The sequence below is a fragment of the Crassostrea angulata genome, chromosome 10 (assembly GCF_025612915.1).
Source record: "Crassostrea angulata isolate pt1a10 chromosome 10, ASM2561291v2, whole genome shotgun sequence".
Taxonomy (NCBI): Eukaryota; Metazoa; Mollusca; class Bivalvia; order Ostreida; family Ostreidae; genus Magallana; species Magallana angulata.
In genome coordinates, this window is record NC_069120.1 from 3,004,856 (window position 1) to 3,021,548 (window position 16,693).

General features: G+C 36.1%; 1 protein-coding gene across 10 annotated transcripts in view; it reads right to left on the reverse strand.

The window, feature by feature from the left end:
* LOC128165389 (voltage-dependent T-type calcium channel subunit alpha-1H-like) overlaps positions 1-3,026 on the reverse strand; it is a 60,025-nt gene extending 56,999 nt beyond the window's left edge. For 6 of the 10 annotated variants that reach the window (XM_052829884.1, XM_052829886.1, XM_052829882.1 and 3 more), the window contains exon 1: positions 1,881-3,026. In XM_052829884.1, coding sequence (XP_052685844.1) covers positions 1,881-2,176 — 296 coding nt within the window. In that variant the 5' untranslated portion in view covers positions 2,177-3,026. The remainder of the gene's footprint in view (positions 1-1,880) is intronic. The other 4 variants (XM_052829891.1, XM_052829883.1, XM_052829890.1 and 1 more) reach the window with 2 other exon arrangements.
* Between the last annotated feature and the right edge of the window lie 13,667 nt (positions 3,027-16,693).

A 16,693-nucleotide genomic window follows, 5' to 3' on the forward strand; every position in this document is an offset into this window, starting at 1 on the left:
GTCCTGAATCGATAGAGCACCTGTCATTATCAGCAGCCTAGTGAATTATCTAATGGTCACGTACCAAGCATACTCATTAAGCAAGCACGCTGCCATGACTTAACAGAAAAATCAAAAGCTAAATAACACTGAACATGACAATGAACATTTTGCTGAAATTACTTAATAATGTTCCTTAAATTTCTTTTAAGTGAAGATCTTATAATATTTGTGCAATCCCTGGTTCAATTCTAATGACAAGTATATAGGACAACTGACAACTGAGAACAGACAACAAGAATCTCTAACAGTGACAACCTGTCCATATATTGGGCTGGGATGCAGGAAAAATCTCCTGGGTGTAAGATTCAGATAAAACGGTGCACTCTTAATGGGAAGATCTAAAGTCTCGCCTGTATGTTACAAATCTATATCTATTTTTGTTGAAGATGAAATTACTTTTTTGCTTAAAATAAATAGAATTTTTTGCCGATGTTTAATAAATTTTCGATGAAGCCGCAGGAAGAGCAGCTAATATCAACAGGAAGAAGATAGGCAATAACAAATGGATTTAAATCCTGAAAAAACATTCACATCTGCATTACACTTGAAGCACTGAGAGTCTGAAGCCCATTCACTTCTATCAACCAGAAACTTAATTCAGTTCCAAGCCTGTAATAGAAGGATTCAAAATGACAAGAACCAAAAAATTTGAATGTAAAGACAAAAATAATTCCATCTGTGCACATTTGATTCGTTCCAGGTTCTCAGAGACAGAGACCTGTCAGTAAGAGGGGGAGACACCAGAATATCCCCCCATGTTATGATATCATTAGTGTGCAGTGTTTACAGAGGTGGGGATTAATTAGCTGGGTACACAAGCAGTGCTGGGCCAGGATCCTGACTATCAGATACTGTATCTCTGGGGGCTTTCCTTGTCATAACACCTGTCTTCCTAACCCAGCAGCATTTAGCAGGTCTTCCTTAACAGTTTTATTCTGAATCATGAATAGTCAGAAAATTCAGAGATATTTATATATCTGTACAAAAAATCTGAGAAAAAAAAAATAAATAAATTTTTAAAAAAATATGAATATTGATTTACTCACACAAAAATCAGTTATCTTTAGATGTTTATGAAGCAGCTTGTTTTCAATTGGAGTTCCAAATTATGACCAGTTGAACTAGAATATGGGACGTTGTATGAGAATTTCTGGAGAAATCAATTCTACTAAGATTTCACCATTGATCAGTCACATCCAAGATGAATGATCGTGATAAAATAAAGAGGTAAATTATTACACAAACAAGATTTTTTGTAAATATTTTCTCAACATTTACAACATAAAGAGCTTGGATTCGTGATTTTCAACTCACGGCAACTATTTGAGTGTAGCAGATTTATTACCACCTAAAATTACCTCTTAAGATATTCAAAACATGTGTTTTAATGTTTGGGATGAGACTTTAATCTTATATTTCTAGCCCCAAAACAGCTGTTGATCGTGATTAGATCTATTCTTCGTCTGTCCCTACTTTCCTCAATCAGCCACGTGACAGTCTCTCAAATACGGCTTCCCATTTATCAAAGCTTTTTGTTTCTCTTAAACTCGTAAATTTTAAACAATATAAAATCCCCGAAACGTCGATTTATCCTCTGCCTGATGTTAAAGAATGAAAGGAATTCCCGTCATCTGAGAGCGCCGACCATTTTATATATTCATCACAATTTTTATATTGCTAAAATAGATGAACGAAGAAAAAACCGTACGGTACTTGAAACAATAAAAATAAAATGGATGACTTACCCATCTGAGTCCCACGCACCTGTTAGAAATATTTCCTCCAGAATACAATAATTTTAAATTTGAGAAAAAAAAAATTTAACGATAAAAGGATATGTCCAAGTGATGATTTTGAGGCAGATGAAGCGCAGTTTGTTGGTCTGGGGGAGACATCGGAGGGACTTGGCCACGAATCCCGGGAACAGTAACTCCTCCTCGTCCTCCGGGCTATCCGAGTCCGACCCCTCCCCCTCCTCCTCTTCCCCATCTCCCCCGCACTCCTCAGAGAAGTTGAGTCGGGCCATGGTCACCTTCTTCTCCGGCTCTGTCGTCGCCGTCGTCTGCTTGTCGCCGCCAACCGCCGCCACTTCCGGAGAAGAGATCGCGGCATCGCTCACCGCCTCATCCGCCATACTCTAGAATAAGTCGATCACTTTGTCTCATTCTGGTCACTTAGTAAAAAGGGCTGTGAACAACAGCGGTAGATTCAGAGAACTACTTAATTAATTATTAATTAGGAATCACACACACAATTCAAAATACATATATATCACTCCTCGAATAAAATTTATATATCCATCAGAAAAAAAATCTGAATTAAATCTTCACACATGCTTCATAAAATTGCATCCGTCACCGTGTATATTAGTAAATAAAATCCCTTCATCATTACTTAAGACACCAGAGCAGCTGGCTGCTGTACATCGTGCCTCGCACACGCGCTATGGATTGGCTGATGCCTACGATTGCGCTTCTCCAATAGCAAGACTCTCTTTCGCAGACTCGTGAGCACCCCGCGCCAAAAATCTCGCCGGCGCGCGCTAGGCGGACACCTCGGTTTGTACCCGACGGAAATCGGAAGAACAGGGCTATGCGAGACCCGTCATTTTGGTGAATTAGGACGGCTACACGGGAGTTTTTAGCGGTGAAATCTAAGCGGTTCCTGCGTCCTCTCTCGTCGTCACCTGAGTCTGCTGCTATGGATTTTTTTCTCCGTTGTTGTCATCGACCAAGATCCCGGATCAATAGTTATAGTCACTGTAATAAGACCGATATTCCCGATACTTATCACTCTCTATATGCTTATTAGCGGTGAAACCTTTGTTACAGACCTATTAGATTAATGAAGGAAAACGTCAGAAGATGCGCAAGCGCCTCGGATGGCAGCTGATGAAGATACGTTATGTCGTGTTGATATTTTTTCAGAAGGAAAAAAGTCTTCGTGCGCAGCTGCCGTTCCTACCAAATGTAGCACACAGATTTACTGATGATAATCAGCTAAGGTAAAAAAGATAGAATACTAGCGGGAGTTGGTTCTTCATTGATTGGCGGCGATTCTAAACGGTCGTTAACAGATGTACGTAAGCATAAACTCGGCTCTGCACGCGAGAGTCCCTTCTCTCTATTACTCCACCAGGAGGGACCAAGTCAAATACTTTTGACGACACGCTAGAATTTTCAAATTTGTCGGATGGACAGCAAATTCATGAATTAACCACGGGTTTAAAAGGACTTGCAAACCCCCAAAATGCATGGTTTTTCCTTATCATTTTATTCTCGTTATTTCCCGATATCCGTGTACTTTATTTTATGAAATAAAATATGCTTGTCTATTTCTTCGAATGAAATGAATAATGCGAGGGGGGTCAACATTTTTACATGCCTCTAAATATTAAGAAAATATTAGATCCTGAATTCCGTGATTTAAAATACATGATATCTGTTGATTATAAATATTTTATTTCAGAAATCTAAGAGTAGCGTGTTTCACCTTTTTTATTATTATTTATACCGTTTTAAATAATTCGTTTGCAAAACGAAAAAACAAAACCCACAGAAATAAAAAACGAAAAAAAAACCCAAAACAAAATATTTCTAATCCTCTTCAACATATCAGTTTGAAAATAAAGTTCGTTCACAAACTATACTTGCTTTGATGACAAACACACCCTTTGTTATAAAACATCAATAAAGGAAAGTGTTCATTAACCACTCAAAATATTAAATCACTTACTTACTATATGCACTATGAGTTCAGGTCCTACATCTTTCTACCGTCTGGCGATCAGACTCTCCCTGACTTTTCTCGGGATTCAGAGATAAATTCTTCGCTCGTGTACCAGCGAAGTTCATTAAAAAAAATCACACAAACAATACTGGACAAATTGGTCAATACCGTTAACGAAGGCAAGCGCTGTTCCACAATTCTTTGATATAGCAAGTATAATTTAAAATAAATATTTTTTTATTGAAATTGTCGCAATCACGCACACTTTTCATATGAATAAAATATCCATGTGTGCTTGGTTTTATTTAGGTATTTATTCTGCTCATGGGTGGGAGGGGTCCAATTTAGCCGTTATATAACGTGTTTTGACCGTTAATTAGTTTCATTGAATTTTAGTCTAATTAGTGAGTGACACTTAGACTCGATGTGACTAATAATTACAAAATGTCCCAAGCACTACTAATCTCTTGTAACAACATCGTGTTGTTTTAATTTTGGTGTCAAAGAAATTGAAGTGTCAGTGAGCTTCTTTATAACTCAATCTGATTTCTTAATGTTATCATGAGTCAAATTTTACTCTTTAAAAAAAAGACACGATTGGCTTCCAACATTCACAATGTCTTTTCTTAAATTTATATTTTTAAATATTTCAGAAAGGACAACTACAATATCTGGAATATATCTTGGTTAGCGAATATATATCTCAGGTCTTTATCTTTTGTATTCTTTATAAGTGAGTAAAACGTCTTTGTAAAACTTAAACAAGTATAGACTATCAATATCATAAATAATTACATATACATGTATGTACCTTAATCTTTAATGAAGGGGACTAACATAGGCTATTTTTTGCCTGCTGTTCAATCCATACTCATTTATATACTTATATGTACATTCCTGATTAAAAATTCTTCTTTAACTATACATCTCAGGTTCCAATAACATGTTTATGGGTTTCGGATTAACAAACTACTCATGCCCGAGATGTGTATTTATATAATCTGTGGTCATCTTTTAATAAATATGAACACCTTCAGTAATCGACCATTTTATATCTGGAACTGCTTGTAGTGTACCTTCTTCAACAAGGCAACCGTAACCTTAATGTACTCACAACACCTCCCTCCCCCCCCCCCCCTGCAAGGTGGCCAGTTCCTGACAACCCCTACAAGTACATAGTCACGTATACATAGTTACATATACTAAGTATGGTAACTTCTATTTCTTACGGAAATTGATTGCAATTCCTTCATGCATAACTACACAACACAGAAGCTTTGCAAAAAAGTATAACAAAAAAAATGAATAACATTTACATATAAACCCGCGTTAGCGGATTATGTAATTTTTTTAACATATAGGTTATGTAAATTTTGTTCAATTCTTTCTGTAATTCTAGCAACCTTCACACCCACATAAAGCACAGAAGAAAGCATTATATATTGTTTAAACAAAAATGTACACTGTAAATCTATAGATTATTAACACAGCCATGTATAAACAAAAAAGTACGCCGCAAAACTATATATATACATGTACTTTAAAAATGCAGTGTTTGGTTTGTAAGAAGCGAGTGTTGCTTTAACTAGAATAGGATATATTCATGTATTAAGTGTCGATCATGAACAGTAAGTTGTAGATAATATATAAATCAGAAACTATATATTATAAATGTTGGCTCCTTGGGTTGCTTATGGACGTAACAGCGGGAAGCGTGCGATTCCAGGACCGGAAGCTCGGAGAGTTGTGCTTTTTCGATATAGACCAAAACATCGACGATAGCCAAAAAACAACTTCTTCCAACGCGGTCCATATATAATGACCATTGTTTTATTTTCTAAATATTTTCTTAATTCATTTTTAGAGGAACATAATCTTGGTTTGACAAAACAATATTACAAAATTTGGGTATAGATGATTTCATCCAAACAAGTATAACGAAAAAAGGAATAAAGGACTATTTTGCCGTATATTCCCAAAGACATGCATTCAGTAAACACTCAGGAACATCTGATTCCCTTTTTCGATAGCTATATATGAAGAACATTTGAATGAGTCTGAATTTATTCATGAAAAAAGCATTAGCAGCTGTATATGTTTTACCGATGTATTCTTGCATTTTAAAATTTAAAAGTCTCGCAATATCTCGTAAGGTGCGAGATTTCACGCAGAATCCTCTGAAAAAGCAGACAGTTGCCAATCCCGTTAGTATACACGTCCCTAATTGTTGCTTTCTCCTGATGACTGTCCTCATGCTTCTTTAAAACGACAACAAATATTATGATTCATGTCAAGTTTGATACCACATTTAGTGACCACTGTACATGATAATGGTACAGTGCGTATACAATGGAGGTGTGAGTATTGTGGTGTGTTAGAGTGCTCACACATTGACACAAGTCATTCGGTGTTTAGGTCTGTTTACCTTGGCCACCCCCGGACAGCTAATCAGTGTCTGAATGGCCTGTCTGAGCTTTACTTTGGCGAATCAAGATATACATTACGAAGAATTAGTCGACAATAACGGTACTGGACCCCTTAAAGTGCCCGATATTCACCCCGCGCAGAAAAATATTAATTCATAACTTGTTCATGTAGACAAGGTACTTAATGAAAAAAATAATTGATCATGCAATGGTGAAGTCAATTACAATGTAATAATTAACCGTTGGGCATTGTTATTTGGCGATAAAACAGTTACTCTGCACGTTCACATTCAGTTGGTCAAGAAGCAATCACAAGTTGGAACATTTCTTATTAAGTTAACGTTTATTCCAGTAAAAGTGACGTTGTGCAATTTAATGGTTTTGCTAGAATGTCCAGTTAACGAGCAGATAACCAGAGCTATTGAAGCTCGCATCAGCATGCTTTCTTCGGTGGTTTATGCGGGTATGATGGTATTGAGCATCACAGGAAAACTTTATATCATTACATCAGCTGGTTATGTAATCTACATGTAATACTTAAGAAAGCAGGTTATTGTTACATCTATTCCTTTCTTTGAATCTTTTAAATTGTTCAAATCAATTGACTAAAATTAATATGTAAATTACCGTTACCGTCGATCAGAACAAAAAGTAGAAAAAGAGCGAGTATTTCCATATATGGAAATAAAAACGACTACTTGTATTTGGAAGTCTATTTGTACGTTCTGACTTTCAAATGACGCGAAATGATTTTAAATGACGCTAAACGAGTTTGTGCATCGTTCCTACAAGAGACCGCTGCTTTAGACTTATTATAGTTGACATATTCGCTAAAACCAATAAACCCTTCACCTCGTACGTACCTCGTGAGTTCATTAGAATGAATACAGCATATTCCATACCAACAGTGTCATTTTCAGATGCAAACTAGTTAGAACACATGTGATCAACATTCTCTTCTCAGAAATGGAAGGAGTAACTGCCACGGAACTTAAATTTATAATTCAATGTAATATGACAAACCTTATTGGGTATACCTTTGAGTCGCACGACTTTAACAAACCCTTAACGTGTGGATCGACAACTAACCTATTGTGTTTTGGTATATAACCGATAGAAATATTCTCTATGGGATGTTAAACAACAGATATTCAATCCATCAATTAAAATGCCTTGGGATATGCGACGGAGCAATGAAATAGAAACCAACAGTGACGTACATGTGTACCATCGGTCTGCACACTGCAATCAGCTACTGCAGTATATTGTATAAAAAAATCAAATATAAAGAGACGATCACTATTTGTCATCAGAGATCGAAATTAACAAGGTTACATATTCCCATGCGACATTCCTTTTCAAATGGTGAAATTTTTCGCTTTGATTTTATTTAAATTGTATCACTTGGACCTGCTCTTCAGTGCTATAAAGTACATGTAAAGAGTTGATGGTGGAAGGTGTGAAAACATGATGCATATACATTTTTTTTCATTTCAGATACAGGAATAGCAAGAATAAACGCTCTATACACGGGGGAGACGGGGTGCAGTGTGAATATCTCCGGCATTCAACACCCCGGACAATATCCTGTGAGTCCGCTCAAAGTCAGAGGACACCCATCATCCATAATCCTCCTTCTACCGAGTTTTACGACTTGAGGTTGAAACAAGTATTCCTTTTAAAAGAAGATCGGCATGTGATATCATTGGCTGGCTTCATTTTCATGTAATGCGAAAGCATTACGTGCAATAAACATAATAAATAGGATAAATCGCACCGTTTTGTTGACATCCGAAATAACAAGGAATGAATAAACTTTACTGTTAGTATGTAGGCGAAGTTTACCTTCCATTACAATTCGCATGTTTGAATCAATATGTAACTGTATAAATGTTTTAATTTTAAGGAAACCCATTAAAATAATGTGTTTTAGTAATTTACATGTATTATTAAAGACTTCCATGAAACTGTCACTGCAAAGTAAACAAAATAGTGTGATCGAGGCGCAATGCGTGCGCAAATAGTAAAATTTGCTAGATGCCTCATACGGACACAACTGTGAATGTACTGAATGATTTCAGAATCTATTTTACTGCTATAAAAAAAAAACTCGCAACTGCGTTTTCAAGACTTTTCCGATATTCAGAATTTCTATTTTTGAAATATTATTTATATTATGTGATTTTGAATGACAGATGTTGTCAATGAAAGTGGAGGTATATATGAAATGACCAAATTTATAGAAATAAACAGGCAGCGAAAATAATTTATGCACAGATTACTAAACAGGCACGTAGCATCGGGGGGGGGGGGGGGGGGCTTTTTTTGCGCAACAAGGATTTTTCTTTAATTTACATACAAAAAATTGAATTAACATGGAGTTCCCCCTACTTTTATGGGACGATGTAAAAAATTAAATTGCAAATAAGGAAATAAACAGTGAAATTTAAATTTAAGTTAAAGGTATACTACCCCCCCCCCCTCCCCCGGATTAGGATTTTCAAAATTTTTCCTTTTTTTTGCTTGTCAAGATTTTTTGGATGAGTCCCCCCCCCCCCCCCACTTTCAGAAACGATGCTACGTACCTGCTAAACGCCATATAAACTTAATGTTACACAGGACGAAGCTCTGTCATTCAATGAACCGAATGTTAACTAAATGGAACTAAAGAGTTGACTGAATGGCAGTTTCATTCTGTGTTATGAACTATCTACACTTAGCACGACCTCGGGACGTAATGTAAAATGAGGCACCTGACGAAGAAGGGACGTTAATATGATCATCTTTATCCAGATATTAAAAATAATCCTATAAAAAGGATATTTTAATTACGCTTTTAGATTTTTTTTCTTTTTGCAATATATATTATATAGCTTATATTTTGTCTTCATCCCCTTTGACCCTTTTCTTGTCGAATCTGTCGAAATTTGAGGTTTTTTCATCCTCTTGCAAAAAGCCACGCTGCATTAAAATCAACTCTCCTTTGCAGTGACTCTGGCAAACCGGAAGTGAAACAGCGTTTTGACCTTAGCACAAGCCATCACCGCTGACAAGATTTAGTTCTCCGAAATAATCGATAAATTCGCTGTAATTAATTTTGAAGCATTGTTTTTCAAGGATACTTATCTATAAATACCTTCAAAAATAGTCAGATCTTAAATAGTAGGAACAGTTTAGATATTGTCTGTATGTATTCCTACGCTAGAGTTAACTATAGCCTCGTTCAACTAGACGACGGTTTCTGTAAATCTTCGACAAGCAGAGAATCTCTCTTGTTTGTCGGAGATGAACGGAGACAGTCGAGCGTCTGGTTTAACGAAACTAGAGTTCAATATAGCTTAGATCCATACAATTTTTTAGAAATATTTCGATTACTGATACGTACTTTGATGGAATTAATAGTATTTCTTAATATTACACGACAAGTTAAGGGGAAATTGTCATTTTATGGTATTTGCGCAAAATGAGCTGTAGCGTTTCTCTTATTTAAATACATGTACATATCTACATTGATACTTTGAAACGCTAGTTTAGCACTCTCTACAAATAATTTAACAGTTACGATTGAATCATTCATTCTGCAAAATCTCCGAGATTGAGATCATGTTACCTAAGGTTAGGGGTTTTGAAGAAGGGGCGAAGATGGAAAATAGTCCGCTCTTCAAGTGTTTGTATTGAATATTTTAGCAGAAATTGTGAATCATTAATTATAATCGTAACTGTTGAATTATTTTTTCTGTTTTGTAAAATATTTGTTTTAGTGTATTCCATATATAATATTAGATTCTCAAATTAGTTTCAATCCTGTAGAGCATTTGGTATTGCAAAGTATTCATACCCCATACCTACTAAACAGTAACGTCGACGCACATCCCGTATTTAACCGTATTTAATGATAAAGACATTTTTATCATTCTCTTAATGTAATCTACATTTGGGATGAGATAAAAACTAAAAAGAAAATACAGATTTCTTAATGATTTTAAACATTTCCGACTCCATATCAATTTGTAGCATGGTTTACGGCACAGTCTCTTGAAGCTCAAGACAGTTAATCTAGTCCGTTACAAGCGCATGTTACACAGGTATGAGGCAGGTGGACAGTTTGTGTAACGAGGGATTGTAACGAATTCATAATACATCAAATGATTTTACTATATAAAAGTAACAAATGCAATAAACAACTGTTTCATTTTACAACGTTTCTAAACTGTTAAAGTGTTTAAGATGTTCCTCCCCGCAAAAAAAGCACAAAAAACATGTTCCTCTCCACAGAAAATCAACGGATTAAAAAAAGAACCTATAAAACCTTCAATTAAGCTACTTCCTCTATCCGTACAACACCCCCCCCCCCCCCCACCCCATTTCTATCCTACAGAAAGGGTTTCTTGATTAATGAGTGTCGTCAATCCAGATATTCTTTTTTTATGGTCGTTGTGAGAGAGAGAGAGAGAGAGAGAGAGAGAGAGAGAGAGAGAGAGAGAGAGAGTTTTCTGTAAAAAAAAAAAAGAAAAAAAAAGAAGTAGTATACGAATTAAACTTCACAAACACAGTATATCAATCTTTAAACCAAACATCACAAACTGTGTAGAATACATTTACTTCATTGTCAGACATGCTTCATTTCTCTTTTCTTGAAATCAAACATCACAAACAGTGTAGAATACATGTATTTCATTGTTAGACATGCTTCATTTCTCTTTGCTAGAAATCAAACTTCACAAACAGTAAAGAATACATGTACTTCGTTTTAAGACATACTTCTTTTCCCTTTGCTTGAAATCAAACATCAAAAACCGTGTAGAATACATGTACTTCATTGTTAGACATGCTTCTTTTCTCTACTTGAAATCAAACATCACAAACAGTGAAGAATACTTTATTGTTAGGCATACTTCCTTTCTCTTTTGACTTTTCTTGAAATCAAACATCACAAACAGTGTAGAATACTTTATTGTTAGGCATACTTCCTTTCTCTTAACTTGAAATCAAACATCACAAACAATTTAGAATACATATAGAATATAATATAGAAACCCTTTCTGTAGGATAGAAAGGGGGGGGGGTTGTACGGTTAGACGAAGTAGTTTGCAATTTAGATGTTATCTTTTGTCTTGAACGGTGTGAAAACTTCTTGGACATGCCGTTTTCTACTTTGGGTTTGCAAATCACTACACACAGGAAATAATAGCGACTTAAACTTAATATACACAAGAAAAGAAATGTGTACATTGATAGTTTGCATTGCATTTTTTGAAATGTAATTCCAGTTGTATGCATTTAATAACATGTACAGTTTCCCATGTTGTTTTGTGATACAAAATAATTACCCCCTTCCATTTCTTGTAAAGAATAAACACATTTAAGTAGTAATATTACAAGCTTATAAGGTTAAAATAAAATAACAACAAATTATTTTAATGTTATCTACCTAGCTCTGATGTCAACCTGAAAAATATCCTCGCGACCTTAAATTGCCATAATACTAAACTGTTTCGCGGATATTCTAACATGATAAGCGGTAAGCGCGCTGTTTTTCCTTAAATAAAAAAAATCATATATTGTCATTAGTTTTATTTCCTCCGAAATGATGCAACCGTATATCAATATTTTCAATGCTTTGATTGTTAAAGCAATGAGTATGAGTATTTCTTCAAACATTTGTTGACACACCATTTCCTATCGAAATGAGCGATATTATACGAAGAAATCAAAATACATGACATTGTATCACCTAATTAGTTTCAAATTTGTTCACAAATTACTACGGTATATAATATCACCTGATAAAATAAAATTGGTGTCCACACCTAACTTATGTCGATAATATTTTTAAAATATCAATAATAATAAACACAGAATGCCAACACGATTACCTGATAACATTTAAACCGACGCCAAACAATATGGACAGTGTATATTGACGGCTTTTATATAATTATCTCCTTGTCATATTTTGAAATAAAACAATTTCTACTTTATATCACACACTCTCGATGCAAAAATACGTAATCAATTAGTTGACAGAACCAGAATTAAATTTATTTTACCATCATACTAAAGCATATCAGTAACCAAAACTTTTTCTTGTAGAAGCGGCGGCAGCCGAGATGAACCCGAGGCTGTTACGTTTCTCTATTGACAAGGGGTGATATTCGTCTCACGTTGCTAAGAATGCAACCAGAATGCACAGTAATGTAGAAAAAGCATCGCCGGTCACCCCTCCATTTCATCGACGCAACATACCAAATATAAAAAACTTTTATTGGCGAAGACATTATTATGCAATTCAAAAGTGAAAAAAAAAAAGATTAGAGGCGACTAACGTTCGGAACCCAGCTTTTGTTTAGATGTTTCATAACATTAGTATTTTTCCTAGAACCTTTTCTAAGGGGTTAAGGGTTGGTTTTAGCTATACATGTATTTGACTTGACAGTAATAGTATCTTATCTTTATTTTTTTGAATAGTACTGTTGTGGTCAGCTACTGCTTACCACTTAACAGCTTCTTTAATTTGGACGAATGCATGTATCCTTTGGATTCGCACACGTTGTACTAACCGATTGCAAGCCGGGGACAAAGCAATTTCACAGTAATCTTTGTATGTTCGTTAGATTTTGATATCTTATTAATAGTTTCATGCCAAATCAGAAAAGTGTCCAAACATAAAACAATGCAGCATCCAAAAATCCCAAACATTACCCTGTTTCTTCTCAAGGTACATTGGCCTTTTATTTCTTTGCTAGTGAAACGCAGTGCACATTGGATATCTAATCTCCGATAAAATTAATGCACATTTTGACTTATGAGGATTCCATCCTTTGGCTTATCTGAGAAATTTCCCTGGAGAGATAAACAAAACATGCAGGAAAACCAGGTAACAAATTCCACAGAACGCGAAAACACGTGTCATCCGTCAGAACCACGTGGTCATCTGACATCACTGGCTTCTCCCGCCATGCTGGACGTGATTGTGCGGGACAGTAACACGGGGGCCCGCGCCAGAAACACGGACCCAAGAACTCATTCAGGTTTTGGGATCCATTAGCAATGATAAAAGAACAACTGCTCGCGATTGTCAGACTCGTTAGGGATTGGCGAACAATTTATCAATGTAAACAGAACATGTTCTTTTCCTTTCTGTTTGAGAAAACTTGAACCCAAATGATACAACCCATCACGAACATTTAAGTTCAGCTTCGTTTATTCACTCATTTCACCTGTTGTGTTATATATGAAGTACTTCTTACAATTATTTTAACTAGACAATATATGTGGGCTATGGCTAGGTGAGAAAATAAGATGATTTGGATGAGCCTTGAGGAGAATATTAAAACGATTTTTTCTGCGTTAAAGGAAAGAGTATTTTCGAAATGACATAACAGACAAGCTGAATAAACTTGACTCCTCGTCGTCAGAGCGCTATGGTCAGTTATGACGTACACTGGGTTATATGACAACTTACAACCTTTAGCAAAAAATGCTTGATCTCATCTTGCGCCAAAATTAAACATCATAAAACGTAACTTGCATATATGCAATCATTGTTTGCATCCTTCATTGCCTTTGGTTTTGTTGTCCACGCTGGATTTGATCCATGCGTGTCTTTTCCCTCATTTCCACTTGCACATACATAAACAGGGGGGAGGGGAGGAGGACTTTCATAAGCTTGCAAATCCAGTCAACAGATTTATTATTAGTTGTGAGTACCAGCATGTAAATGTTACACAATGACAATTAAATCTAATCAGTCCAAATCACTTTATAGGACGAAGTGAAAGAAGCATAGTTGTTTCTACCCACTTCGTAGTTATTTCTGCCTATTCCTGTTTTAGTTCTATTTACTACTTCTCAGTGTTTCTAATATAACTCCTCAGTTCTCTTTACCCACTTCTCAGTAAATAAAGGTTCGGGGCTCTTTTGTAAGAAAACAGAAGCTGCAGAACTGTAGTCTAACGTTAAATTCGGGTCTACGGTCCGATGACTGGAATTTACCGCTGATCTTGTACTCACCGTGGCTCAGTGTGATTTGATCGATGGACAAGGGTGTAAGCAAAATTCCTCAACATACCAAAATGGCCACTTTGCGACACCCAATGCAATGTCAAAAAGAACTTTTCTAAGAAATGAAACTATACTAAATTAAGGTCTTATTAAAAGTTGAGACAAGAGATACCAGAGAAAATGGCAAAAGTTTTGTCAATTTCGAAAAAGATATATTGAGAAAGAATGTCACATAAAAGATGACAGCTATGAAAACAACGATCAGTGGTGTATGTTTTCTGATGGTCTGCTCAGCCTGTTACAAAATTGGCATATCTGTAATAGAAAAATTCTGACTCCAACAATGATTAAAATGTTTGAGATGTTTTATGTTGACTAATATGTTGACATTATAGGATTGCTTGCTTTATACTTGGGAGGTAAGAAGAAGGCGATATTGTCTTGAGGAAATCGACTCCCCAAAGCGCTGGTAATCCGCGTTCGATTCGCCGCCTTATATATCACAGCACAGTGGCGTAATTTAACACTAATCACTGAGTACACACTCTACATAATTCATGAAACTAATAAGAATGTAGTCACCCGCAGCCTTAAGTGTGACATTAACCTCGTTTGGACGAGAGAAGCGACGCTGTCGTCTGCCCGATTGCTCCAAGACACGTGGTGTGAGTAATGGCGGGAAAGCAGGATGCATATCGATCACATTGTCAAAATGGCTAGAAATCTTTTTGCAAACCATGGGAGGTCGTATAGAATTCACCTAACGGTTGGAAACAAAGAGACAGAAATAAACATGTATTTTATGTCACCAACAACGCATCAACTTATGTGCAGATGTCGGGTTCGAATCTAAAAAGCGACAACATTTTGTATCCGCGAATTTACTCTTTACGATCAAACCTAAATGTTCGAGTTCAGTTGACAAGGTGACTAAGGAGACAAGTATACAAAAGAAGAATGTATTTTGTAAATTATGCAGAAGAGCAACAATGGTGTATATTTTATATATAGGAAATCATTATCCGGACCACATAACAAGTCTGTGCTGTAACCTAAGGACACTCCACACCGCCTTGTCAACACCAGAAACAATCCCCTGTTATTTATATCTACCAGAAATCGTTTAAGTTTGTTTGTCTTCGCGTACACTTACACTTGGTACAAAGCAACATAAGCGGCGGGGATTCATTTACATTGATTGCCCGCGTTATATAATAGAACTGTGACTGAAGAAGAAAGGAACTGCACCAAAAATACAAACATCGGGGTCTTTGGAATCAATGTCTGATTATATGCTGTCACAGAGCAGTCTGTAGGGACGACTCGCGCGGTTCATATGATACGTGTAGGAACAGTGCCCTACTCATGCGCGGATCCAAAATATTTTTTCAAGGTGGGGGGGGGGGGGGTTCCGACAGTTATTTGAGTTTGCCGGTGGTGTCTGAGGCATATTTTTGGTAATTTCATAATGTAAATTTAAAGAAATGGAATTTTGCAGGGGGGGGGGGGGGTCAATACCCCCTGTGTCCCCCCTCTAGATTCGCGCATGATTACATAAACGTTACCCCCTCCCAACTCCAACTCCGAGACATTTCCTTAAGATTATACCACACAAGGAGGATGGGGTGTGTAAAAATAATGGATTAAAGGGTGGGACATTATATATAAGCCCGTATAACACCGCGTTCCCACTGTTAAGTGTTTACCAGCCATCGGTCTAAATTTCATGCCCGAAGAAAGATAACTTCATTTACAAACATGAGTTCCTTATTTCCTCACTCAGTTGGTGAGCGAATTATGAATGGTTATATTAATGCAATCAAATTATGTAGATTGATTTCAATTACACATATTTTATGTTTCTCACTTCATAAGCGATAACTACATCTGGAATGTAAATAATAATAGAATGATATTAAACTCAACACATTTGCTGTCAAATAACGTTCTGGGCTGCGTTTTACAACAGCTTACGACTTACGACCAAATTAATGAATGCTAATTAAAAACAAACAAATCAATATTTCATTTACATAGCTGCAAAATATTATCAATGACATCAGAGTAGTTTTATAAATATGGTTATATCTAGGTTTTGTTCTTTAAATATTATTCCATGAGGCTGAAAATATTTACGACTTTTTCGTAAGTTCTTTTGTAAAACGCAGCCCTGGTCATTGACCTTGAATATTGGCGTTTAAGGTCAATCGCCCAAGAGTCTGACAGTTACTGTAAACCAACGTCTATCTGTCCATTTACCAGCCATACTCTGGTTCACAGTGACTATGTGCAAACCAAGTCAATGCCAATAATCCTACTAGTAGGAGACATTAAAGGATACGATCGAGGTGAGATACATTCTTCATTCTCATGAAAATTACAAATTTTTTGACAGGTTAATAAAAATTGGTTTACAGTACCACCTTTGCGATCTCAGGGGTCAAAGTTCAAGTAGTATCATAAAACAATCACAAAGTAAAACAACAAATCAG